The sequence below is a fragment of the Linepithema humile genome, chromosome 4 (assembly GCF_040581485.1).
Source record: "Linepithema humile isolate Giens D197 chromosome 4, Lhum_UNIL_v1.0, whole genome shotgun sequence".
NCBI lineage: Eukaryota > Metazoa > Arthropoda > Insecta > Hymenoptera > Formicidae > Linepithema > Linepithema humile.
In genome coordinates this window covers 27,389,875-27,413,127 of record NC_090131.1, presented here as the reverse complement: position 1 = coordinate 27,413,127, position 23,253 = coordinate 27,389,875, and the positions used below count along the sequence as shown (strand labels likewise).

Sequence of the window (23,253 nt, the reverse complement as noted above, 5' to 3'; positions counted from 1 at the left end):
TCCTACGTAATCATTTGTACTCTATTAATATCCGAACGATACTACGGAAATATCCCGCGTGTCATAGATTTTAACGCGTGTCGGCGTCGTGTTTGTATCGTGTCCGCTTATAGGCATCCATATGCAAAAACAGTGCGCCATAATGGATGCCGTGGCTATTTTTAGCACGCGCTATTTGCGACGACTACAAAGTGACGGATGGATCTGGTTGATTTTTCAAAATAAAGTTTTTATTGGGTCTCTTTTTTGCTCTTATATCATATTAATATCATTGAATCTCCACACCAGTAGAAAACTATTTACCAATTACACGCTTTCCTGCGATAAAATTCTATATGCATGTAAGTGTGTGTGTCTTTTTTTTTTCCTTTTCTTCAGTATATCAGGTACAATACAAGGCTGAACAAAATATGACCATACGATTTTGTTCGAATGAAAATCCTCCCCTCGATACATCGTTAGATTTGAAATCGTATGCCTGCTCCTCGCTCGTGTAGTACCTCTCTGATGTATACAAAGTAACTTATAAGTCAAATATATATATATATACATATATAATGTGTGTGTATTTTGTAAAATACGTTCTAATTTCAGTATTTCCTTCGTTATAGCAAAATAAACTCTCATTTAATATACAATATCTCCGTGTACCGACGTAAAGCAAGCCAAACGTTGCACTTTTAACGCGCGTTACAGCGGCGTACAATTAGTAGTATCGCTTGCCCGTGGACAGTTCAGCCTGGGGACGATTAAATTGCGCAAAGATATAGATATCTGACGTAGAGACGCTATCGACAGAACGTCTCTCGATAAAATATCAAATTAACGAGTAACAATAAGCCTCAAGGGCGCCATTAACCCCGTATTATGACAATTAAGGCAAATAAGTGAGCGTTAAAGTTTACATAATTCTTTTATGATAGAAGACATCGCATTATAATGGCGCATGCATGACAAAACAGAAAGTCGTGTGTGATGTAATTATTTATAGATTATGCGCGACAGCTCGGAATCGTCTAGATGTCGAGTAAACGCGTACTTAAAATTCTTTCCTCAAAGCGGATCGCAATAGCGCAGTGCGCATCGATATCACCAGCTTCTCCAGCTCCTCAACCTTCATCTTCAATACCTTGTTGTCCCTTTCCAATTCGATCGCCCTAACAGACATTTCCGATTCCTTCGCCTTCTTGTTCATTCGCGATCGTCGCGAGGCCTCGTTGTTCTTCTCGCGGCATTCCCTGTATTGCGAGAGGGCAGTATCGTCCTCGGAATCGCTCTCGTAGTATCTTTTCCTGCCATTCTTGTCCCTTGTCTTCGCTTTGATGAGAGGCATGTCCTCTCTTTCCTGACTGTTAGCGGCCCTGGTTCGCTCAGATCTTCGCGACGGCGTTGTGAGAGCTTCCGCCGAGGACGAGGTCACCGTTGACGACGCGCGCGTTTCCATCCTTCGACGCATCGGTGGCGTCGGCTCGTCAATCTGCTCTGTCTTCACCTTCGTGGAAGTCGCGTGCGGCCTGAGCTTCGGCATCACCGAGGAATCGGTGGAAACGCTGCCTTCCGCTGATCGCATCTCATCCTGCAATAGAAGTTTAATTTATCGATAAAAAAATTGATCGTGAAAAAAAAATTGTTACGATAGCGCGATCGATATAAGCTCTCGTCTTCGCGATAAACGCGCCAACTTACTTCCCAAAGGTACGACAGTAAGTCGAACGTGTCCGATCCAGTTGTCTCGATCGTGCGTAGCTCATCCCACATTTCGCGCTGGTTCACGATGGTGCCGAACGAAGTTGGGGAGGCCAAATCGCCGCTCTTGGGACTCTCGATAGGCGCGCTAACGTCCGCATTATGCTGTTTACTCGACAAGGTGCTTGTAGAAGCTGTAGATTCGGGTGACATTAACCAGCTGGATACGTTGTTTTCTTCATTAGTATACCCTATCGCGTATTCCTTAACCATTTTCGATGGAGATAGCATCAAGCGATGATTGTCACTTGACTTATCGGTCTTAACAGTATTCATTTTCAAATCCCCCTTCTCATCGCCATTTGTACTCCTCAAATTCTTCAATCCCTCCTTTTCTACAGTTGAAACGCTGTTACCCTCGTATTTCGTACCTAGAACGAGGCAAACTCTGTAGTATTTGCTCCGCGCTGAATAATCATTGATACAAAACTTTTTTAGACTATACAACACATTTGTATGTCAATTAAATTAAAAAAGAAGGTTAATTTAATTGATAATTTGAGCCTATACATTTATATGTAAAAATACATACATACCTGATAGTTTAAACGTAGTCGATTCACCTATATGAAAATCGCATTGACCCTGGAACGTGTCCATGCACCAGTCGCTCAGATCCTGAAAATCTTCCTCCCAGGCGGAGAGCGCCGCGGTGTCCTCTGCTTTTGCCGAGCTCGTCTTTGTGCGCGGGAACGTCCAGGGCTCTTTCAAAAGCTCGCCCTCCATTGTCGGGCTTAGCAGAGGTACAGTTTCCACCTTCGTCAAGGTGACATCGCCCGGTGGCCGCGATCTCACGCCACGAGTAACAGATAACTGTTGCGCCTGAACACTGCATGACTTTGATTTCTGAAATACGAACATAGTTCTCTTAATATGGCACCAATTGGGTTCCAAAAAGAGAAACTTTCTAAGCAGTCTAGGATTCTTTTAAGAATCTACGAGATTCTTACATTAAGAACACCTCCTTCCTCAACTGAAATGTTGCTGGTTGTTGGACGTTCGTAAATGGGAGGGATTTTGGAAGCCTGAAATAAATGTAAAAGTATTGTATTTAATAATCTCTAATTGTGACGAATTATACTTGGCATAATATTAGGATTTCTTTAATGCAGATATTTGTACTGTATTTCGTATTGTATCAATCATCTTTTTCGCGACTTTAACGCGTCGTTGTTTTTTAAAAATCATACTGATAACAATTCCGAGAAACACGGAAAGTTGATATGCATGAAAATAAATGTATGTAAACTGATAAAAAGTCAGTCGATCCGTCCGTTTCTGTCCTTCGCGTTGATGAACAATAAATGAAAGTAATTTATCATGATAACATATTATATACCTCGAGGAATTGATCCTATCTTGTGCATTATGCGATTATATCCGTTGCATAGATACAGCGTTTCAAGGAAAAAATTTTTTTTAGATATAAATTCGCCCGTAAGATCGAGCTAATTGTTGCTTAGCGAAAGCTGGTACCGTGATATATAGAGTGCCGCGTATGGATACAATTTTGCTTAGTCATCTCTGAGTTGCTCCCAAATCTTACATCACAACTTCCTATGTGGATTTATCTTATCTCTGTATATCTTTTTTTGCAACTACATATTAGTTTAGTAATCAAGAGAGCAAATAGCTTGTTGTTTTCAACATTTTATCGGCGCTATAAGAAGTTCCTAAAAAATTCTTTCGCCGCTTCTATAAGCATAAAAAAAGTGATTCTTATCTTATTGAAGCAATTCTTCATCGCGATACACAGTTTTTGCAAAAGTTTTCAACTTACGCGTGCTGTTTTTCCGGGACTTATCGGCGAGAAGATAAGGCGCACTGCGGGAAAAGCGACAGTCACCAGTTCAGCCGTGTGATTACGTAACACTGTGGCGTTCGAGGACGCATGTGACTCCGATTTTCGCGAACCGGCGCGGGTTACATCATTTCTTCGAAGCTGACGTTGCGACGCGGCTCTGGGATATGCGCACCTGGAACGCGGTTCTATACTCTCGCGCGAGACGCTGCGACGCAAAACATCGTCGGGAACACCCTCGTAGGATCTATATTTGAGCGACCCGAAAAATATATAGTCGCACGGCGCGCCGACGACGACGACTACGACTACGACTACGACTACGTCAACACACCGCGCTCCAATCGATCCCCCGCGACACTACGCAGCAGTTTTCAAACCGAGAGGTGCGGCGACGACCCGACTTGCTTCTTTTTGCCGACAGACGTTGTGACAACTATACATGCACCTGTTTCGTTAGCCAGGTGATTATATAATCAAGCGCGAATCGCTCGCCTACTCGTCTATATCGAAAAATCGCGCGATCTCTGATGTAAGCGATTACTTACCCTCCCTGAAACGATTGGTGTCGGTGTACCTTCCACTTGGGCTGAGCTGAAGCTGGTAGAAAAAACCAGGAACGATCGGTCCGTGTTCGCGCACTGGTAAAGTTTCTTTCACTACGCTCGTCTCTCGTAATCGACGTGTTAGAATCAGGTGGACGGTGCGAGCGCGCGATGTATACTCTCTGTCGTGTGTAGTCGCTTCGATCGTCGTCCGTGAAATGCGCCCGGAGAGGCGGCAGTGCCGGGGTTAAACCACGTCACTGAAAGCACACTCGGAGCGGGATTCGTGTAAAGCGTCATGCTCGACGAATGAAAACCATCGTGTGCTCACCGTTCACGAATCGGAGCGAGCCGGCGGCGCCGTCGCGTCGCACCGACCGGAACACGTCATGTGCGGAATTCGAGACGATAATCTCCTCGAGAGTCGATAATTTATTATTCTCTCATCTGATTCTCTTGGCGCGTTCTCCTTTTTTTTTTTTTTACTTAATGCCGCATTTTATCGGTGATTTGCCGCAACTGATTTCAGTCAATCTGTTTTGCAAGTTCTTACAAAACTTTGGATTATATAGAGGCTACTGGAAAATGTTTTATTCAATGTATCGCCGATGCTTACAACAACTAACTTCAATACTTTTCGGTAGTATATCGGTTTGATAGCGTGAGTCATAGACAGAATTGTCGCAGAATTTCAACTGCAGCAATCAATGAGTAGAATTGAAGCACGAGACAACTCTGAAAACTTTCGGCTGGGGAAAGTACGGTGACCGGATGTGAGCGAATAATTGCTTTTTGACGAATAGGAAGCCCAGTAGTATAGATCAATGCTAGTGAAAGCAAATGATTCAATAAGGTATTTAGTTTTGATCTTTAAATCTGATTCATTTTCTGATCTTACTTTTTCGCTGTAATTGTATAAAATATTTTTAATGCATGTTTAATATAAATTTTTGCAAAAAAATTGCTGAAAAAAAGAAAGTTTGCATAAGAATTTATTATTACGAAATGTCATCGCTAGATTACATATTGCTCGCAAAATACATATATAATGCAGCTGCAAGGTTGCTATTTCAATAATACTCGCTCGATGTTATCGGTGTAGTCAACTTACAATGAGCAGAATCGTCGGTGGCTAGATGGAGTTGCAAGTGCAAACTAGAGTTAACGTGTATTTTTTATAATGTTTACAACACTCTCTGGAAAGAGATTAAAAAATCAATAATTGGAGAATGGAATCTCTCGCGATTGTTCCAAGTAGATCATTGCCATGCATTTTGCGCATATTTTTTTTTTTTTTTGTATATTGTTAAAAGATAAATTTAAATAATTAATTTGATAGAAAACAAATTTATTTCAAAATAGACTGGATATTTATTCGCAATTTTTTTGAGAAATAATTTATGATAACATAAAGATTAAATTTTTAAAATCCTTAAACTCGCAACTCTCAAAACTTTCCTTCTGCGAATCGTTCGGCATAAGGAAAACGAAGGGTCTCTCGACTGACGCATTTCACATTCCGCATTCCAATGACCTCTTCTTTCGCCTACGTGTGTAATTATCATACTGTCTGGCAAACTACCACTGCGTTCCAACGCCGAAACGGGATTTCCTACATGACATCAGGTAGCTTTATCTGCCAACAAGTCGCTGGATATGGTTTCCATAACATGTAATATTAAAACTTTCGTAGTAATGCAAAGTATAATTGAAAAGTATGTTTAAAAAGTATAATTTGAATTTCTTGGCAAAATTTCTTTGAAGTTAGTTAAAAGTTATATTAACAAATATGTGTGCATAACATCATGGCAATTGTCTTGCTTTAGGCATACTTTTTAAATTGTAATTAAATTGTAATAAAAATTTTTGTGATATAAAAAGGAAGAAAATTTTGAAATACAAACAAGTAAGATTGCAAGGCTTTTATACGCTTTAAAGTTATGACATTATTAATATTACACTTTGCTTTAATCTAACTGCAGATATACGATAAACGCGATTCCATGAATTCTTATCATTGACTAAAAATGGTTATCAGTGAAGTGAGAAAGTAAAAGCCGTTCTTCAGCCAACTTTTACGATGGATAAAAAACATTCCACAAATTACGATGATCGTATTAAAGTATAAAAATTAAATTAATTTTTTAAAAATAGTTTTTAATAAACGCAATAAATGTTAACCAAACTTTATGCATTTCAGTTCGTGATTGCTCTAATGAAAAAAGATTATACAACAGCTTATGATATTGGGAATCAATGTAAGGATTAACAAATTTTATTATTAATTATTTATTAGTCTTAACTTACCAAAACTTAATTTTTATCACTAACAGTGTTAAAGCACAATCAGAACGATGTAGATCTTATTAAAGGTCTCAAAATTTTAAAGCAGTTAAATCAACGTGGTATGTTTCTCATTTTTTGTATTTTAGTCAATATATTCTATGCTATTTTACGTTTTTTCTTTGTTAGAGATAGAAAAATGTAAAAGGTCGTGTTCGATTGGCAGTCCAATTGAATCTGACAACGAAGGTGAAGATAGTGTCGCTGCTGATGGCGACGATTTTGATTTTATAGCCGACAGTAAGGATATTCGTATTGATCCAGGAGTAAGAAATAAAACTGCGCCGTCCGAGACGCCTCAATCGAATAATAACGAAAAGCCCAATATTATTTTTAAAGATAAAATGCACAGAGCAATATTGATAAAACTAGACAAAAATAAATCAAAAACAGCTGCATGAATAAAATTTTACAAGTCTTCGAATCAACAGTACGTCTGCAAGTAAGATACACTTAGAACGCAAATAAAACATTGAGGAGTTTTACTGAAATACATTTTATTAATAAAAAAACAACTATTTGTTAAAGTTTTTACAACATAAATGAAAAACAGCGTGGTAGGCATCGTTTGGTGCACACTCGCCGCGTAGACATAAAGTTCACTGTTTCGTCACACTCGGCTCTACATTTCCGTTTTTACTGTTCGCGTGAGAGAGTACACTCTAAATGTTTCCAAAGCTTTTTGGTCATTGTGAATCAACTGGGTTTCTCACGTCGCGGGGGATTTTCACGAGATCCCTTCACTTTCTTCTCCGGCTTCTAAAATTAAATTCGAAATCTCGTCAAATTTCCCCGTCGCGCTGTCGCGCGCCTGCACACTATTATATTACAACGTGATGCGTATACCTTCGGAAGTAACAAAATATATATCCACGTACGTATAGTTATATTAACATGCAAGCACACAGTTCCGTTCACGTACGCACCGTTAATCGTATGAGTTAATAAAAAAAAAAGGGGGGACAGAAGGGAGAGGATGATGGTGGAGATGGTACTGGGTTGGTCCTTAAAATCTACATGATATTAAATTACAAAAATTACAACCTCACGCGTAAGTCTCTTTAATCATTGAACACGCATCGAATTTCACTTCGAAGGACGGACGGGTATTATTTTTTGTTTTTTTATTAATTTTTTTTTTGTGATCCTGGCGCACCTCGAGTTTGCTACTCGATGGACGCGTGCCGAAGCAACGATCGGTGTACGTTTCGATCTCTGCCGATCGCCGTTCCAGGACTCTTGCGTCGTTCACCGGTCGTCGATCAAAGTGCATTTCTTCGCGTCAATACGAGATCACGCAGCTCTGATCGTGCATTTTTCTCTCTCGCTTTTTCTCTCTCTCTCTCTCTCTCCCCCTCTTTCTCATGTCCAGTTGCACGATCACGATGACCGCGGATCTCGCATGACGTCATGTGTAAAAATATCTTAACTAATAGCACGATCCGTCGATCGGGTGGAGCAACGACGACGAGGTCGCTCGAAGGATGAGATATCGTCGTCGCCCCGTCTGATTACACTGATATCTCTCGCTCTTTCGTACTCTACGTTGGCATGAAAGTCATTCTACCCGGTCACTGGCCTTCGCTGTCGCTGTCGCTCTTATCTGGAAAATGGATATTTTGTAATGTTATTTGTTGCGCCGCTCGCTCGTTTCTGAGATAGCGCGCCGAGATTGCTCCAATTTGTCGTTACGTTAATCGTAATTTTGTTTTACGAGAAATTTGTTACGTGTTCTATGATAGTAAAAAGACGAGGTACATAGACTTAAATTAATTCATAAATAAACAGCCGGTGTGGCGCGTTCCGATCCCTTGTTGGAAGTAATTTTCGGACGGCTGTACGCTAACGATGAAGCCGGCGTTGATTAATATGATTTACGAAGGTAGTTGCGGGATTGTACCTTTTTTACCAGTATACGCGTGACGCTTCAGTCTGTCATAAAGATCATCTTTCGTGCCGTAAATACTGGCATTCGATCGTGCAAGACTGTTCATCTTGCCGTTGTGCAGGCTCTCTGTAAAGAAAAAAAAGACGTCAGTGGTTTAAAAAAATTAATTTTGCGACAATACAAATTGCCACATTCAAATCTTACTTTTAAATCTCGTATACTGTGCTCACCTTTCATGTAAGTCTCGTTATAGAAGTTGGGCATTTCCCAACCATCCTCCTCATCATCGTAGTAATGAGCGTACGTGCTGTGATGTGACGGCGCTATCGACTCGGCATACGGAGTTGGCGCGCCGTAATAGAAGTTCACTTGTGAGCCGTTTTGATCGGTCGCTGGCGTAAGCATCTTCTTCGGTTCCTTCTTTCTAGAGGCTCTGTTAAAAAAAAGAAATGATTGATATCTTGAACACAAAATAGTGCTAAATCATGCGTGCGATTCACGCGTGAATGATATCTTTGAGAAATTGTTTTCGATAACGGAATCAAGTTTCGGTATCGCGCAGTCGTTATCGCGCTCGTAGATTATTTTTAATCGACTTTACTAACCTGACGCAAATCATCCAGACGAGCAGCACCACGATAATTATCAAGATAACTCCTCCCGCTATACCGCCGGTAATATAGAAGAACTCGGACTTCTCCGTGCAATGCTTGCCGGTGAAGCTGCCGCTGCATCGGCACGAGGGCTGTCCGCGCGAGTCTTTTAGACAGACGCCCTCGTTATCGCAGTAGCCCAGACACACGTCTGTGCACACGGTTCCGGTGCCGTTGTATCCGGGCTTGCACTCGCATTTAAAGTCGCTTGTCTCTGGTATAAGTAAACAGTATGCGTTTGCGTCGCAGTGCATCTCCTGGCCACTGGTCTCACAAGGGTTCGTGCACTCTGCTTTGTTCGTCTATTGACAAACATAAATTATTATTATTTATCATTTTGCCGTTTATTTTACCTTTCTATTTATTTATTAGTATGTATATAAAACTGGAATTAAAAATACAATTTGTGATTTATAATTTTAGCAAAAATGTAGCTTTAAAATTTTAATTATATATAAATTTATATACAAATATGTATATAAAAATATTTTTTCTTCAAAATTATATTGATTAATGTAAGAGAAACTCACAGCAGCAGATCCTTGGGTGCTGGTATTAGGCGGGCATGGGATGCAGAAGGTCTGCTGCGGTTCCGATTGGTAGGTTCCTTTCTTGCACTCCATGCACTCGTTGAGCGTTCCGTTTAGGTAAGTTCCGGGTTCGCAGACCGGAAGCGAGCATTCTTCTATCGCCGCGGCTCCCATATTCGGGGTCGTTCTGCCAAGCGGACATGCCTGGCATGACGCTTGAACTCCTTGGGTGCGATACGTGCCGCGCGGACAAGGCTCGCACTTTCCTTCGACGGCCAATTGCTGTCCGGATCCGCATTCATCCCGGCATTCCTCTCGAGACACCGCCTCGGCCGTCCTCGTGGTCTTTCCGAGGCCGCACAGCAGGCAGGAGAAGCTGCCCTCGTTCGGCTGGTAGAATCCATGGCCGCAGCTGCGGCAGAGGCCGGCCACGTCGTCGTAATATTTGCCGGCGGGACAACGCTCTTTGCAATCCGCCGCGCTACGCGCGCCGGGGCCGACGGTCACGCTGGGACGACCGGCAATCACCGGGCAGGAACTGCATTTCAGTGTCCCGGACTCGCTCTGGTAAGTGCCCACGGGGCAAGACACGCACTGCTTCGTCTCCTCGTCATAGTAAGTGCCCACCGCACATGGTACTGTGAAAATAATAACGATGACTTAGATTTCGCACTAGAAAAATGCATTTGAATTTGATTTTTCCAAAGTGGAATGTATCTTGTGCGTAAATCGTAAAGAGAGACAGGTGTATTTGGAACTTTCTTATATGCGCTTCTAATTAACAAAGTATCTTTTAATATTCTTATTTAAAATATTTTTTGAAGTTTATACTTTTTTATACATTATTTTTCTAAGTCAAAATTAGATTTTATTGAAAGATAATTTTTAGTTACGATAGTAATTAATGAGACATATCGGCTTACCGCAATCCGGCGTCATGACAACTTGGCCTATCGGACAGGCATAATCGGATTCCAGAACGAGGGACGCAGGGTCCGGTACGGTGTTAGGCAGAATATTGTGAACGTCAAATTGAGCCTGTTCTAGGATCAGTTTTTCGAGTAGCTTCTGCACGGTGGAGCGCTCCTGCGAATTGGCGTTTAGGATCGGATCGCTGCGAAACACAAACAAAAGTTATTGCTCTGCAGATGGATAGGGTGTTTCTAGTAGCAACAGGCGTGGAGGGATTTGCGCAAATATATACAGCCGTTATATCAAGGCAGGTGTAAGCAGCCTTGTTTTCAGAACAGCATCCTCATCAATAGTCTCGCGTGCCACAGGTTAAACCGCACTCATGCCCTTATAGTAATTAATAATTAATAATATATATTAATCGTATTTTTGATGATGTCGGAGATATCTGTATGCCGATCAATATGTATTGGATTGGATCATCGCAAACCGAAGCTGCCAGACGCCTAAATAAGCATAGTTCAAATAACAAGATTGCGTTAATTTTAAAATAACATTTTTTTTTCATATTTCTAATTTTCATGAAGCCTATAATTTTATGTGCTTGAATCTCCACCATGTATTTTTCCGATCCAGCGGTGTATTAAATGATAAATTTCCTGAATGTAAGCATGATAAGCGACCTCACAGCTTGGTTACATGGATTTTGTTACATTGTTATCACTCGGAGTATGTGGATACTTGTCGCAGCTCACTATAATGACGTCCCACCTGTATATATGGTGATCGGTCGTGATCAGTTAGTAACAACGTGCACACCAGCTTCTAGCTTTCGTACAAGTATGAGGCTTGATCCGTCATTCGTTGGATTAGTCGTTAGTTGCGATTTATCGCTTTTCCCTATTTATTACAAATCCGCAAGTTATGCACAATGATTATGCAACGAGAAAAACGCCGATGGTTACAAACTGCACCGTGTCTAACTGTTTTTAAGATGATAACGTATTAGAAATGATGAATGTATGACATGTAAATGAAACTGAATTGCGCGTGGCATGAATCGAGCTGTCCTTACTTTATCGCCGGGAATGAGATCTCCACTTCGTAGGTATCACTGCCTTGGCGACCCTGTCTTGTTCTATGATGCAACACAAGTAATAAAAAATGCTCAGTACCAGTATTCATTGTGAGCGAAATGCGCGGCGCAGCACAATACATCGATGATGCGTTCAACAATTAAGCGACGAATACGATTGTGACACAAAAACAAGCCATGATTTACGGCGCTAATTACTTTTAAAAAATGTGTTTAGAACAACAGATGAATTTGCGCGCTGTAAAAATCTCGAATTGCAAATATGCAAATAGCAAAAATTTTTTAAGAAACTCGTTAATCAGGAAATCATAATTTGTACTTACGCTTCTGTGGACACGACAGCGGAAACGACGTACGTTCCGCCGTCCTCTTCGCTCGTTTCCCTTGTCGTGCGCGCGCGATGGTCGCATTGTACATCGATATCAAGATGTCTACACTCACGAGTGCCTGAAAATAATACGCGTTCGATGTAGAAAATTGAATCGACATAGAAAATACGCGAAATTATTTGTGTTTTACCTTCGATAGAGTACGAACAGAAGTTCCAGTCTCTGTTCAGAGAGTTCACGGCGTTTTTAACCTTCTGCTTGAGCACACCTTGACCGGCCTCGTTACAGAGCACTGACGTGGGGAAGTTCATTTTAATCCTGAAGACTCTTTGGGCTGCCGTAGCGCCTAAAAAAATATACATGTTAATATTGAAAGTAACATTGCGTGAGAAAGAAAAATAATCCAATATAAACGCAATGTTTACTTGTACAAGCAGGATACACTAATGGTAGACTAGGATCGCTGGTAGGTCTCCAGAAACCTTCCGCACCGCACGTGTAAAATTTGGGAACTTCCTGCGAGAATCGTAATCCAGCGTTGCAAGAAATCTCGCAAACCTTGAACTGACCTCCCGAACCCCACTGCTTGCACTGTTGCGTGCCGCCGATGGGATCCTCCAGTGTTGGACAAAAGTCCGCTGTGACAATGAGAAGAAAAGTTCAAATATTTTGCAACTTTGAAAAAATATCAAGTGGAAAAAAATTTTACTCACCCAGCACGTAAACCTTGAAGCTGCAGCTGGCTGAATTTCCGGCTTGGTCGTAAGCCACGTAACTAATATCGTAAGTGCCCCACAGAAGAGTTTGCCCCGATCGATGTCCGTTCTTCTCCTGAATTTTCACGATGCCGACGTTGTCGCTGAAGTGCGGCTCGTCCCAGGTGACGATGGACGATCCGTTCTTCGCGAGCACCCAGAGATCGCCCGGGCAATGTTTCACGTTCGGCGGGATCTTATCGACTTCGAGCTCCTGACACTTGTTGCCGCCGAAACCGGGGGCGCAGATTCTCTGGCCGCAATGTGACGGCACGACTCTCTCAACCCCACCCACGGTTTCGTCGTATCCCGCCCAGGTTAGCACGAGGCCTTGATAGAGAACCGGTTCCGTGCGACAGTCGCGCACTTGTTTCTGAATCTCATTCGTCACATGCAGCGCACGGCTCCAGACTTGCACTTTTGTCAAGTGGCCTTGGAAGCCGTCCATGTAGCCCTTCGGGGTTTCGCTGTGCGGCTTTCCTAACACCGCCCACGCACTGCAAAAAGATTAAAATTATTATATTTTTATTATAACACAAAATTATTATAATTTTTATACAAATTATATTAGATTGAAATTATCTTTAAATCCATCAATTTGTTACGCAATCTCTGCGAAAGATACAGCGAAAAAAATAATTCATAGTTTTTATGAATTAAAGGCACTTACTACGCCGGAAGCGATCTGCCGCTACCGTATTTCTCAGTCTTGCCAGCGATGAGACCGTCGATGATTAATATAAGTTCTCCACCATTTTCTCCGTCCCACACAAGTGCCACATGATGCCATTGTCCGTCATTTATATTCGTGTATTCTCCGGTGGATTGTAGATAAGTGTCTTGCAGATCGTGGAAGAGAGATACTTGAACTCCATTGCTGTGTGCTTGAATCATGACTCTGCGGTTCGTAGGAACGTGCGGCGAGCTGAAAAAAATTAGAAATATATTAATTAATGCATCGTAAATAAAAAGAAAACAGCGATAGGAGATTGAGATATAAATTGTTAGCAAAATAGGAACATAATTAAATCTACCTGACGCCATAAAGAGTGAAGAAAATTCCACTTTCCTCTTTATTATCCGTATATTGCACCCACATAGCGACAGTCAGGCTCTTGGTCGAGCCAGTAAAGAATGGAATGATCTGCGAAGCACTGCTGCGTCTCGGATCGCTAAAGTACAAATCGTAATCCACTTGGATAGCTGCAAGAATTCAAATTAAAGAATAATTATTATTAATAATTTATTAATTATTTTCAAAAAATTTGCGAAACGTACATTTTCTGCAATCGTCGCCTGTCAAGTTGAACGGACACTGGCAGAAGAATTTGTCGGTGAGGTCAATGCAGGTCGCCGATGGCGGACAAGAGTTCTCTTTGCAATCAATTATATCCTCCTCGCAAGTTTTACCTAATTACAAAGAAATTTCAAATAATTTCAATAATTATTTGTTTTTGGCGTTTCGACAATTACTTTATTCGAAAGAAACAAATAACATTAATCGAGTTAATTACCGGTATATCCTGGAGGACATAAGCAGGTGAATCCAGAACCTTCGTCGATGCAGGTTGCACCATTTTTGCAAGCGCCGGCTTGACAAGCGTCGTATTCGTATTGGCAGCCGATACCCGTGTAATCCTCAGGGCATGTGCAATTCAAGCCGGAGCCGAAGTCTTGGCAACGACCGTTGTGCATGCACGGATTCCCGATGCAGCGTTGCGGCGCCGTTGCGCACTGCTTGCCATCGGTTCCAGATGGACAGCTGTTGATTTAAAATTTACAGATTCAAATTTTAAGTTAATTTTTTTGATAAAAATTTAGAAATAAATTTACACGAGCCGTCGTGGAAAAAAAGCACTCACACACAGAAGTAATCCACGAACAAATCGACGCAGGCGGCGTCGTTCTGGCAGGGTTGATTCTGACACATACCGATGTCGCTCTCGCAGCGAACGCCGGTCCATCCTTCGGTGCACATACATTTGAAGCCGCCGACTTCGTCTCTACACGTCGCGCCGTTCAGGCACGGATCGGACGCGCAGTCGTCGATGTTAGTTTCGCAGGACATTCCGGTGTAGCCCTCGCGACAATGGCAGAGGAAGGTGTTGTCAAGATCCACGCAGCGGTCCGTGCCGACCTGGCTGCAAGGATCGCTGAGGCACTCGTCGATCTCCGTCTCGCAATGCAGCCCGGCGTAGCCGGGTCTGCATCTGCACACGGATCCTTCCAATTGATTTATGCATGTGGCGCCGTACTGACAAGGATCTGATGCGCAGTGGTCGATGGTGTGCTGGCAGTCTTTGCCCGTGTAACCGGGCTCGCAACTACACGTATAGTCGTCGATGTGGTCGAGGCACTGGCCGTTATTCTGGCACGGTGCCAGCGCACACTCGTTGATGTTGATCTCGCAGGCGGAGCCGGTCCATCCTGGATGGCAGATGCATTCATGGCTAAAGAGATTATCCACGCAGATGCCGTTCAGGCAGGGATTGCCCGAGCACAGATCGATCTTCTCGTGGCATCGTTTGCCGGTGAATCCGGGCGGGCAGTCGCAAGAAAAGTCGGCGATCAGATCGGTGCAATTGGCTCCGAGCAGACAGGGTCGCTCTGCGCAATCGTTGGTGTTGATTTCGCAGCTCTGACCCTCCCAGCCTGGCAAACACTCACACTTGTAGCGGCCTTGTTGAAGGGCCACGCAAGTCGCGCCGTTGTTGCAAGGATTTCCGCTGGCTGTGCAAGGATTAATCTGCAAAGACATGAAATAAAATGGAATGAAATATTTATCGAAATACTTTACATACAAATTTTTATTTCTATAAATTAGTAACGCGACTTGAACAAGAAGAATATGTTTTATTTAATTTTAAAAAAGATTTATATTTTTTTATTTAATTTTAAACAAGAAAAATGAAGAGACACTCACGGTGATGTCGCAATCGACTCCAGTGTATCCCGAACGGCAGAGGCAAGTGTAATTGTTAAATCCAGGCTCGTTCTTGCACATGGCTCTTTCCGGACACGTGTCGTTGGTGCAGTCGGATTTCTCCTCCTGACAATTAATACCGGAATAGCCATTGGCGCACTGGCACCTGTAGCCCTGCGGCAGATCTATGCAAGTTGCACCGTTGTAGCACGGCTGGGACGCGCATTCATCATTATCGATTTCGCAACGTCTCCCAGAGAAACCGGCCGGACAGCGGCAGAGCATGCCGTGTCCTTTGGCCTTGCAGGTACCGCCGTGCTGACATATATTGTCGTTGCACTGGATAGGCTTGCATTCCTCGCGACCCACCGAGCCGGTTCCGTCTGTTTGCATATTCACAGGACACTCGATGCAAGTGGTCGCTCCGTGCTGAGGCTGGAAGAAGTTTTTCGGACACTGGCTGCAAGGAGCGAGTCCTGTGTTCGAGTACATGCCCGGGGAACACATGGCACGGCACTCATCGCGACCAGGCGCGGCCGGTTGATAGGTGAACGTTCCGGCAGGACAGGTCTGACAATCCTTGTAGCCGCCAGTCGGTGGCTCGCCGGTGTAGCTGTTTTTAGGACACTCGAGACAGGGCACAAGACCGTTGGGCGAGTATGTGCCGTAACCGCAGACGGGAACGCAGTCGTCTATGTGCTTTGATCCTTCCTCCTTCGTGTACATGCCGTGCGGACAGCGCAAGCAGGAACCTTGACGATCGTTGTTCTGATAATAGCCCTTCAAGCAGGGTGTGCATTGCTTCTGCTTCTCCCCGGCAAAAGATCCGGCGGGACAATGCACTGAAAGTATGTAAAAAAATACGTAAATTAATGTACGAAGCGAGTATTGTGACGTGTGAAAAAGAAATATCGTATATATACATTTCAAAATTCTTTGATAAAAGTTGCATATCGATGCAGCGTCTTTTAATTAAAACAATTATTTATTGAAGACGTCCTAAAAAACGTCTTTACCCTTTGAGTACTGTTGGCGCATTACAGCGCTTGTTACTATTATTTTTATTCCGACCACACAGAGTGTTTCTTCATTGCGCTGTTTCATATAGCGAAAGAGTTAATTATAAAATACGTTTACTTACGGCAACGAGGAACATCGTTGGTATCCGTATTCAAAACTTCACCGATGCTGCACGTAAATCCTTTGTTGATTAACGATTTGAGAGCACGAAGGGGCGGGCATTGATTGCCGATCGCCGAAACGTTCAATAAAGGCTCGATAATTGCGCTCGTATGCGGTACCGATACATCGAAGATCAGATTCAACGTGGAACCGCAGAGATCGTACAATTTTGTTTGACGTATCGCCGGAAGGATGACCAAAACGAAGTCCATCTGAAATTTGTGTTAAAAATTTATGTTGTTACTTTTTATCGTTGTCTAGGAGTCATAATTTAGCTGAATCAATAATTAAAAACTAATACAATTTCTCTCTTACCTTGACAACGTTCTCTTCGATCAATAAGGGCAAAGATCTCACGAAGGAAACATTCATATTCACGGCGACAACGTTGGAACAGCGATCCGTTAAAATAGAATTCAGGTTCATGTAATATTGACTCAGGAGATCTTGATACATCGGTAGGCAGGATCGAGAAACGGCGCCGTTCGCGCGATAAGTCACCGAGGCGATTACGTGATAATCAGCCTGTTGCGTGTCTATAAATATAATTATTTCGTTAATTTATCCTTTAATTGGATATTATTAATTAAATAGATATATCTATAATAATTTGGGCAAAATTTTATATGAGAATAAAAAAAACTTACTTTCTGAAACACAATCGGGAACCATTGATGAAGGTGTCCACCGTTTATTAACGCTACAGCCGTATGTCTTCGTGGATGCACCGTCGGTGAATCTATAGCCAGCTTTGCAGGTTGCTATGCATTGCAGCCCTTTGTCCCCGGGGATGCACTTTAGACCGCCGTTAGCCGGCGGTTTCAATTCCCAATCGACGCACGGCGTTGCCTGGACGGACACTTGGAAGTGACAAGTTGCTTTATTGCCGCTGGAGTCCGTCGCGTAGACAGTAACATTTTCGAAGCCACCGGTGCGAATTACTGCGCGTTCTGGCGAAAAAGTGATCATCACAGGACCGGATGCGTCCGTAGCGTTAATGCGCCTTCGTGTCTCATTAAAGTTAATGGAGTAACTTTCTTGTTTATCGATCAGTTCAATGACATAGCTCTGAGGACAGCTCAATTTGGGCGGCGTTACATCTGCAATAAATTATTAAAATAAACTATGAATGACAATTAGAAAGTTAAATTAAAAGCATTATTTAAATATATTGAAATATATTATTTGTGATATTATAAAATTAGATGCTCTAAGCACAAGTATTAAAATATCCATATTTATATTAGAAGTAAAATGAAAAACTACTAACCCGGCACGGTAATGTTAATCGCGCAAATAGCGACATTGCCGTCGTAGTCGAAGGCCACGTATTTAACGATCATGCTCTCGAAGATATGAATGGGAGTTCTGAAGCCTTCGGGAATCACTTCCACTCGCGCGATACCTCCGCTGTTGTCGATAGGGATCGGTGTTGTGAAGTTCACCGGAAGCAATTCTCCGTCGGGTCCTCTCTGTACGATTATAGGTTTTTGCGGACAATTCTGGAAGACCGGAACCTCGTTGTCCACGCAGGGTGAGAAACCGTAATCGTAACCCAACGTCGGTTCGTTTGTCGGCTCGTCGCATCCCATCAGCTCGAACTTGAGGCAAGCTTTGTCTATGTAGCTTATAATACCGAGGATGATAAATCGGCCTTGCACGTACTTCGGTAGGGTGATCATCGCCAGTTCGCCGTAATTTCCGGGCTCGCGCATGGTCAGGTTGAAGTCTGGGAAGTAGAGGACGTAATTCTCGCTCTCCGTCTGCTTGTAGAAGAATCGAATCTGCGTGGGTCTGCCGACGAGGTCGTTGGTGACCACGCCTTTCACGAGGATCGCCTTCACTCGGCGAACGCGACCGAGGTCGACGCTCACGTAGGAGAAAGTCTCCGGCTTGGCGCACCAGCCGGTCACGGAGTTCAGCCGGATGTTCCTGGCCTCATAGTTCGGATGCTCGGTAGTAGCGTTTATCATCGAGTCCGGGATTAGCCCGGAGGCGAGACCGAGGGGCCTCACGACCTTGCACTCCGGCTCGCGGACGCAGACGATCGGTCGCGGGTTGACGAGGATGTAGCCGGCTCGGTTGCAGCCAAACTGCACCTCCGAGCCCTGCTCGTAGCTTCGCGCTATCTGGAAACCGTCGCTCGGCCTTCCGGGATCTTCGCAAACCGGGCCCTCGCATCGCAGGTTACCGAAATCCCAAACGCCATTCGCTTGGCATCGCACGACGTTGTCGTTGTGGCTGCTCTGGCCAGCCAGTTTGAAGGTAACCTGACAGCCGAAGTAGAATGCGGATTGATATTTGCTGTCCGAGTACTCGCCGTACTCGGCGCCGGGTGTGGGAAGAGGCTTGCCGCAATCCACGCGAGGACACGCCGGCTGCAAACCGGACAGCCAGTAATCAGGAAAGCCGGGTTTCGGATTGTACACGCACTGTCGGAAACCGGATGTCGCAGTTTTGCGTAAGTAGCGGCCCTTGTTGTTGCACTGCAAGGTGACGTTATGCTTGAAGGGCACCAGCACGCTGGTTTCATCATTTCGAATCACGGACAGGCCGTCGTTCTTGTCGTCCGGTAGCGATACGCATTTTGCATCTGAAATAAAATTAAAACATAAATTATAATGAAACAGAAGTTTAAATAAGCGAAATATATTTTTTATAGAAATTATATTTCTTCGCGTTATATTATGTATTAGCGCGAGTGCAAGAGAAAAGAAAGAAAACAATTTCTACACGCATATTATAATTTTAGAACATTTTATATTTACTTACATTGACATTCAGGAATGGTTCCGTTCCAAACACCGGAAGAAGTACAAATTACAGCCGACGGTCTAGATAGTACATAACCAAAGTTACATTGGAATTTGACGAGATCGCCAAAATGATGCTGCTTCTGCAAAACAAATAAATTTCTACGCTTTAAAATCTTATTTAGAAGACACTATACAGCTATAATATAACTTTTATAATAGTAATTCATATTTCCGATTGGAAAGCTATTCCGTCTTTGTATTTTTTTTTATTTAGTTTTCGTAACAGTTGAAGTGTATTCAGGCAACGGAATTATTATTTCATTTTTGTTTTACCTTAGTTGTCAATATTTTTCCGTTTTCCGGCGCCGTTAATGGCGGACACTTCACCGGCACGCACGTCTTATTTCTCTGATACAAATCGCCATCCCTTTCACCGGTTTCTGATTTTGCCAAATTGAATCCAGCCGTGCCATTGCCCTTGTATAGTTCGTAACCCGTGTTGCACATGCAGGAATAGCTGCCAGGGCTGTTGATACATTTCTGATGACAGCCACCGTTGCGGTATGTGCACTCATTAATATCGTTGCACTCTTGCCTAGTGCATCCCATTATCTCCAGCTTCAAGCACGGCGCGCCGTGGTAGCTCTGTATCTTGAATTTCACGTAGCGCGCTTCGATCGGCACAGGTAAATTCAAGACGGAAAGCGTCGGCTCCAGAATCCTGAACTCCACCGCCGTGGTGCCGTTTGGATTACTGTAGTCTTTGAAGATGTCCGTCAAATTGTCCGTGTACTGAATTCGCAAGGCCGACGTGTAAGCTATGTTTCCGTCGATTCTGGTTACTACTTGAGTGCGGAATCCGCGAATGATCATAGGTGCTTTCAGATCGATCATCACCCAGCTAGCGCCCGGTTCGAGGCTATTGCCGCACCAGCCGTCGCCGTTGTTCAAACGAATGCCCTGCGAAGAAATATAAATTATAGAAAAATATTTATTAAGAATTTTAAAATTCAAAGCTTTATAGTACTAAATTAATTTTTTAGATTTAAATGCACGTGAATCAAATGAACTGGCAAAGCAGAAATATTTTTAAATATTTTATATTTTTTTAAATCAATTTTGCAGTATTTATCTTTTTATGAATGAATTAAGATAAGTGCGAGGAAATTGGATTGATTTTTAAAAGTATTATAAAATATTTAAAACAAATTTGTTTTGCCTATTTATTTGATTTATTTTATTAGTGATTATTAAGAATTCATTAAGTATGTTAATGCGTCTTACGGTCTTTGTATATCCGATTTGTGAGCTCGAAACCGTAATCGATTCATCGGGAATGCCGCCGTTAATGAGTCCAAGATCGCTGATCGTTCGACACTCCATAGTTGGTGCAAAACCTGGCTTACATTTGCATGTAAATGCACCGGGATTGTTTATGCATTCCGTGGATGCCAGATCGCATTGGCTCGACGCACACTCATTTATATCTACAAGCACAGATGGGAGAATACAAAACCACTGCTTATCTCGCCGTATGAAATATAATTATATAACGTTATAAAATTTACCTTCGCAAGACGGCACATTGTCGAATTGTTGGTAAGGTCCGCATTGTATAATATTTGATCCGATAAGTTTGTATCCTCTGTTACACTGCACTCTAGCTTCATCGTTGAAGTAATAATCTTTGTTAGTATCGACAACGAATCCATTTTTAATCGTTGGTAGCAGTGGACACGTGGCACCTGTTAAACATAAATGATTATTAATTTATATTGATGCTAAATTAATTAACAATTATCATTATCGTGCAATTTACTTACGAGAACATGTCGGTACTTCGTCGGACCACGTGCCGTTGCTCATGCAAAGAATGACGGGATGTCCGCTTCTTATGTATCCAGGCTCGCACTCGAACCTGACAATTGTGCCATAGCTTCGACCACTTCCGTTCAATATAGTTATCTTGGAATGAGGTGCGTCTGGCAGCGGAGCACACTGTGACGCTGAAGAATGAAATTTTTGAAACGCGTAATTTTATTTTTTGCTCTAGCATTTTAATTCTATAATTAAATAAATTTCATACTGATCGTGCAATTTCTACGAACCTAAACAAGACGGCTTTTTCTGCCACCTTCCGTCAGCCATACATGAGATTTGCTCTGTTGGTCGTCCAGAAGGAAACGCGAATCCCGCGTAACACTGATAGGTTGCAAGCCCTTTAAAGGTAACGTTCGAAGAGCCAATTGAAAATCCGTTGTCGATTTGAGGCACGGGGCCGCAGTACACTTCTTGACATTTGGGAATATACGTGATAGACCAGATTCCTCCGGGGAGACATCTCGTAACAATCTTCGATTTTCCTGTCGCGAATTCCTGTCCTTCCGGGCACGAGAATACAGTCGTTGTGCCGAAGGCCGTCTCGCGAGGCGACGCTAAAGCACCCTTGCCGGGTTGTAACTGCTGGCAATCTGAAATGAGTTTTTTTTTTATCGTTAAATATTTCCCAATATAAATATTATATTTCAATCTTTCCACATTGTACGATAATTTGCAAAATTTCAAAAGATGAAATGTGACTTATGGCTTACCGGCGGAAAACTTCGCTTGCCAGCCAATTTTGCTGTGCAGAGCGTCAGAGACGAATCTGACGAGCATCTCTCCGCTTTCCGCAGTGAGCGTGAGCGTAGGTAGAGTGTTATTAGTAAAACCATCGCCGGGGTGCAAACGTAAACCGTTTGTATTGGAACCATCGTATATCTGTACATTTTGCAAGTGAAAAAGTTAACAATTTCAATGTAGAGACCAAACTTATCTTCCAATAAGCTTCATTAATTCAATTTACCTGCACGTGATCACTCGTATGAACATCAAAGTTGACAAATTTCAGAGACAGTCGTCCTCTCTCCGGATTTTTGATTCTGTACAAACATTCTTGATTATTAGGATAATCGTTGAGGCCGTAAGAAGGCGATTCAATTGTCCCGTTTCTCGCGATGATCGTGGCTTTACAGCCCTGCGTGAAACGAATGCTGAAACCTCGCTTGGAATCGCCGAGGTTTGTTTTAAAGTACAGATATAAATTGTTTCCGGTGGACATAATCACTGCAGGATTGTCCTCCAATCTTCCCGTGAGACGCGCGATTGGCCGGCTCATAGGCGAGTCTCCATCCCTTACGAGAATGTAATCCTGATGCGCTTCGAGATCCAAGTCTTCAATCTAAAAACAAGCAATTAAACATATTTTTAAAATTTATTTTTTATACTGTAAAGAATTTTGACTTTATATTTTATAAAAATGTTAGTTATTTATTTAAAAAATTTTCTAATTTTATTAGTATTTAACATTACATAGAAGAACTTTTAATGCAGTATTGAATAAGCATTGTCTAATAGATGACGAGACAAATAGCGCGAGGTTTTAGCATACCTCCAATGAAATTATGCGTCCCGGCTGAGCTTGCAGGATATACAAGCATTCAAGTCCTCCAGGATAATTCTGCATTTCTACATATCCCGGGGATGTGAGCACTTGCCCTTGCGGCGTTGCTCTATAGATTCCGCCACAATTCTGCGGTTCCGTCTTCCAAGTAGCGCGGAAGCCTTTCCTTTCTACAGATGCATCAGTGCTGAACTTGATGATCATGAAGTTCGAAGCCGAGACAAAGTGTTTATTGTTGAGTTCTTGTTTGCCGGAGAGGGTCGCGTAACTCACAGACTTCTCCTCGGTTCTACCGCCCACGAGGATCTGCACGATGTCAAAGCTCTTCTCGGTCTCGAATTCTTGGAACTAG

General features: G+C 42.7%; 3 protein-coding genes across 10 annotated transcripts in view; 1 reads left to right on the top strand and 2 right to left on the bottom strand.

Annotated features, from left to right (window-relative positions):
• Positions 1-208: 208 nt before the first annotated feature.
• On the bottom strand, positions 209-4,256 carry LOC105675035 (uncharacterized). 3 transcript variants are annotated; one of them, XM_012371805.2, is made up of 5 exons: positions 4,096-4,256; positions 2,697-2,771; positions 2,283-2,592; positions 1,687-2,117; positions 209-1,576 (listed from the first exon to the last, which is right to left on the bottom strand). In XM_012371805.2, the coding sequence occupies exons 3-5, from the start codon at positions 2,470-2,472 to the stop codon at positions 1,040-1,042; spliced, it is 1,158 nt and encodes a 385-aa protein (XP_012227228.2). In that variant the 5' UTR covers positions 2,473-2,592; positions 2,697-2,771; positions 4,096-4,256; the 3' UTR covers positions 209-1,039. The 3 variants fall into 3 exon arrangements, with proteins under 3 accessions (XP_012227228.2, XP_067209329.1, XP_067209327.1); XM_067353228.1 differs by lacking the exon at positions 4,096-4,256 and adding an exon at positions 3,527-3,570; XM_067353226.1 differs by lacking the exon at positions 4,096-4,256 and adding an exon at positions 3,086-3,439.
• A 446-nt stretch (positions 4,257-4,702) lies between these two features.
• LOC105675037 (uncharacterized) lies at positions 4,703-6,836 on the top strand. 5 transcript variants are annotated; one of them, XM_067353238.1, is made up of 5 exons: positions 4,703-4,945; positions 6,075-6,214; positions 6,293-6,350; positions 6,426-6,497; positions 6,565-6,836. In XM_067353238.1, the coding sequence occupies exons 2-5, from the start codon at positions 6,173-6,175 to the stop codon at positions 6,834-6,836; spliced, it is 444 nt and encodes a 147-aa protein (XP_067209339.1). In that variant the 5' UTR covers positions 4,703-4,945; positions 6,075-6,172. The 5 variants fall into 5 exon arrangements, with proteins under 5 accessions (XP_067209339.1, XP_067209337.1, XP_067209338.1 ...); XM_067353236.1 differs by having other exon boundaries at positions 5,575-6,214; XM_067353237.1 differs by lacking the exon at positions 4,703-4,945 and adding an exon at positions 5,446-5,718.
• Positions 6,837-7,480: 644 nt separating this feature from the next.
• Positions 7,481-23,253, bottom strand: part of uif (sushi, von Willebrand factor type A, EGF and pentraxin domain-containing protein uif) — a 34,793-nt gene continuing 19,020 nt past the window's right edge. For both annotated transcript variants that reach the window (XM_012371794.2, XM_012371793.2), the window contains exons 8-37: positions 22,890-23,249; positions 22,305-22,679; positions 22,051-22,219; positions 21,568-21,930; positions 21,283-21,465; positions 21,028-21,204; positions 20,744-20,946; positions 19,793-20,419; positions 19,476-19,599; positions 17,974-19,296; positions 17,351-17,803; positions 17,019-17,239; positions 16,663-16,915; positions 15,522-16,363; positions 14,461-15,344; positions 14,113-14,360; positions 13,877-14,008; positions 13,633-13,801; positions 13,269-13,523; positions 12,557-13,095; positions 12,269-12,481; positions 12,034-12,189; positions 11,838-11,961; positions 11,494-11,556; positions 10,430-10,620; positions 9,507-10,144; positions 8,929-9,278; positions 8,554-8,756; positions 8,336-8,449; positions 7,481-8,038 (exon numbers count right to left, since the gene is read on the bottom strand). In XM_012371794.2, the coding sequence (XP_012227217.1) occupies positions 8,007-8,038; positions 8,336-8,449; positions 8,554-8,756; positions 8,929-9,278; positions 9,507-10,144; positions 10,430-10,620; positions 11,494-11,556; positions 11,838-11,961; positions 12,034-12,189; positions 12,269-12,481; positions 12,557-13,095; positions 13,269-13,523; positions 13,633-13,801; positions 13,877-14,008; positions 14,113-14,360; positions 14,461-15,344; positions 15,522-16,363; positions 16,663-16,915; positions 17,019-17,239; positions 17,351-17,803; positions 17,974-19,296; positions 19,476-19,599; positions 19,793-20,419; positions 20,744-20,946; positions 21,028-21,204; positions 21,283-21,465; positions 21,568-21,930; positions 22,051-22,219; positions 22,305-22,679; positions 22,890-23,249 (9,984 nt within the window). In that variant the 3' untranslated portion in view covers positions 7,481-8,006. The remainder of the gene's footprint in view (positions 8,039-8,335; positions 8,450-8,553; positions 8,757-8,928; positions 9,279-9,506; positions 10,145-10,429; positions 10,621-11,493; positions 11,557-11,837; positions 11,962-12,033; positions 12,190-12,268; positions 12,482-12,556; positions 13,096-13,268; positions 13,524-13,632; positions 13,802-13,876; positions 14,009-14,112; positions 14,361-14,460; positions 15,345-15,521; positions 16,364-16,662; positions 16,916-17,018; positions 17,240-17,350; positions 17,804-17,973; positions 19,297-19,475; positions 19,600-19,792; positions 20,420-20,743; positions 20,947-21,027; positions 21,205-21,282; positions 21,466-21,567; positions 21,931-22,050; positions 22,220-22,304; positions 22,680-22,889; positions 23,250-23,253) is intronic.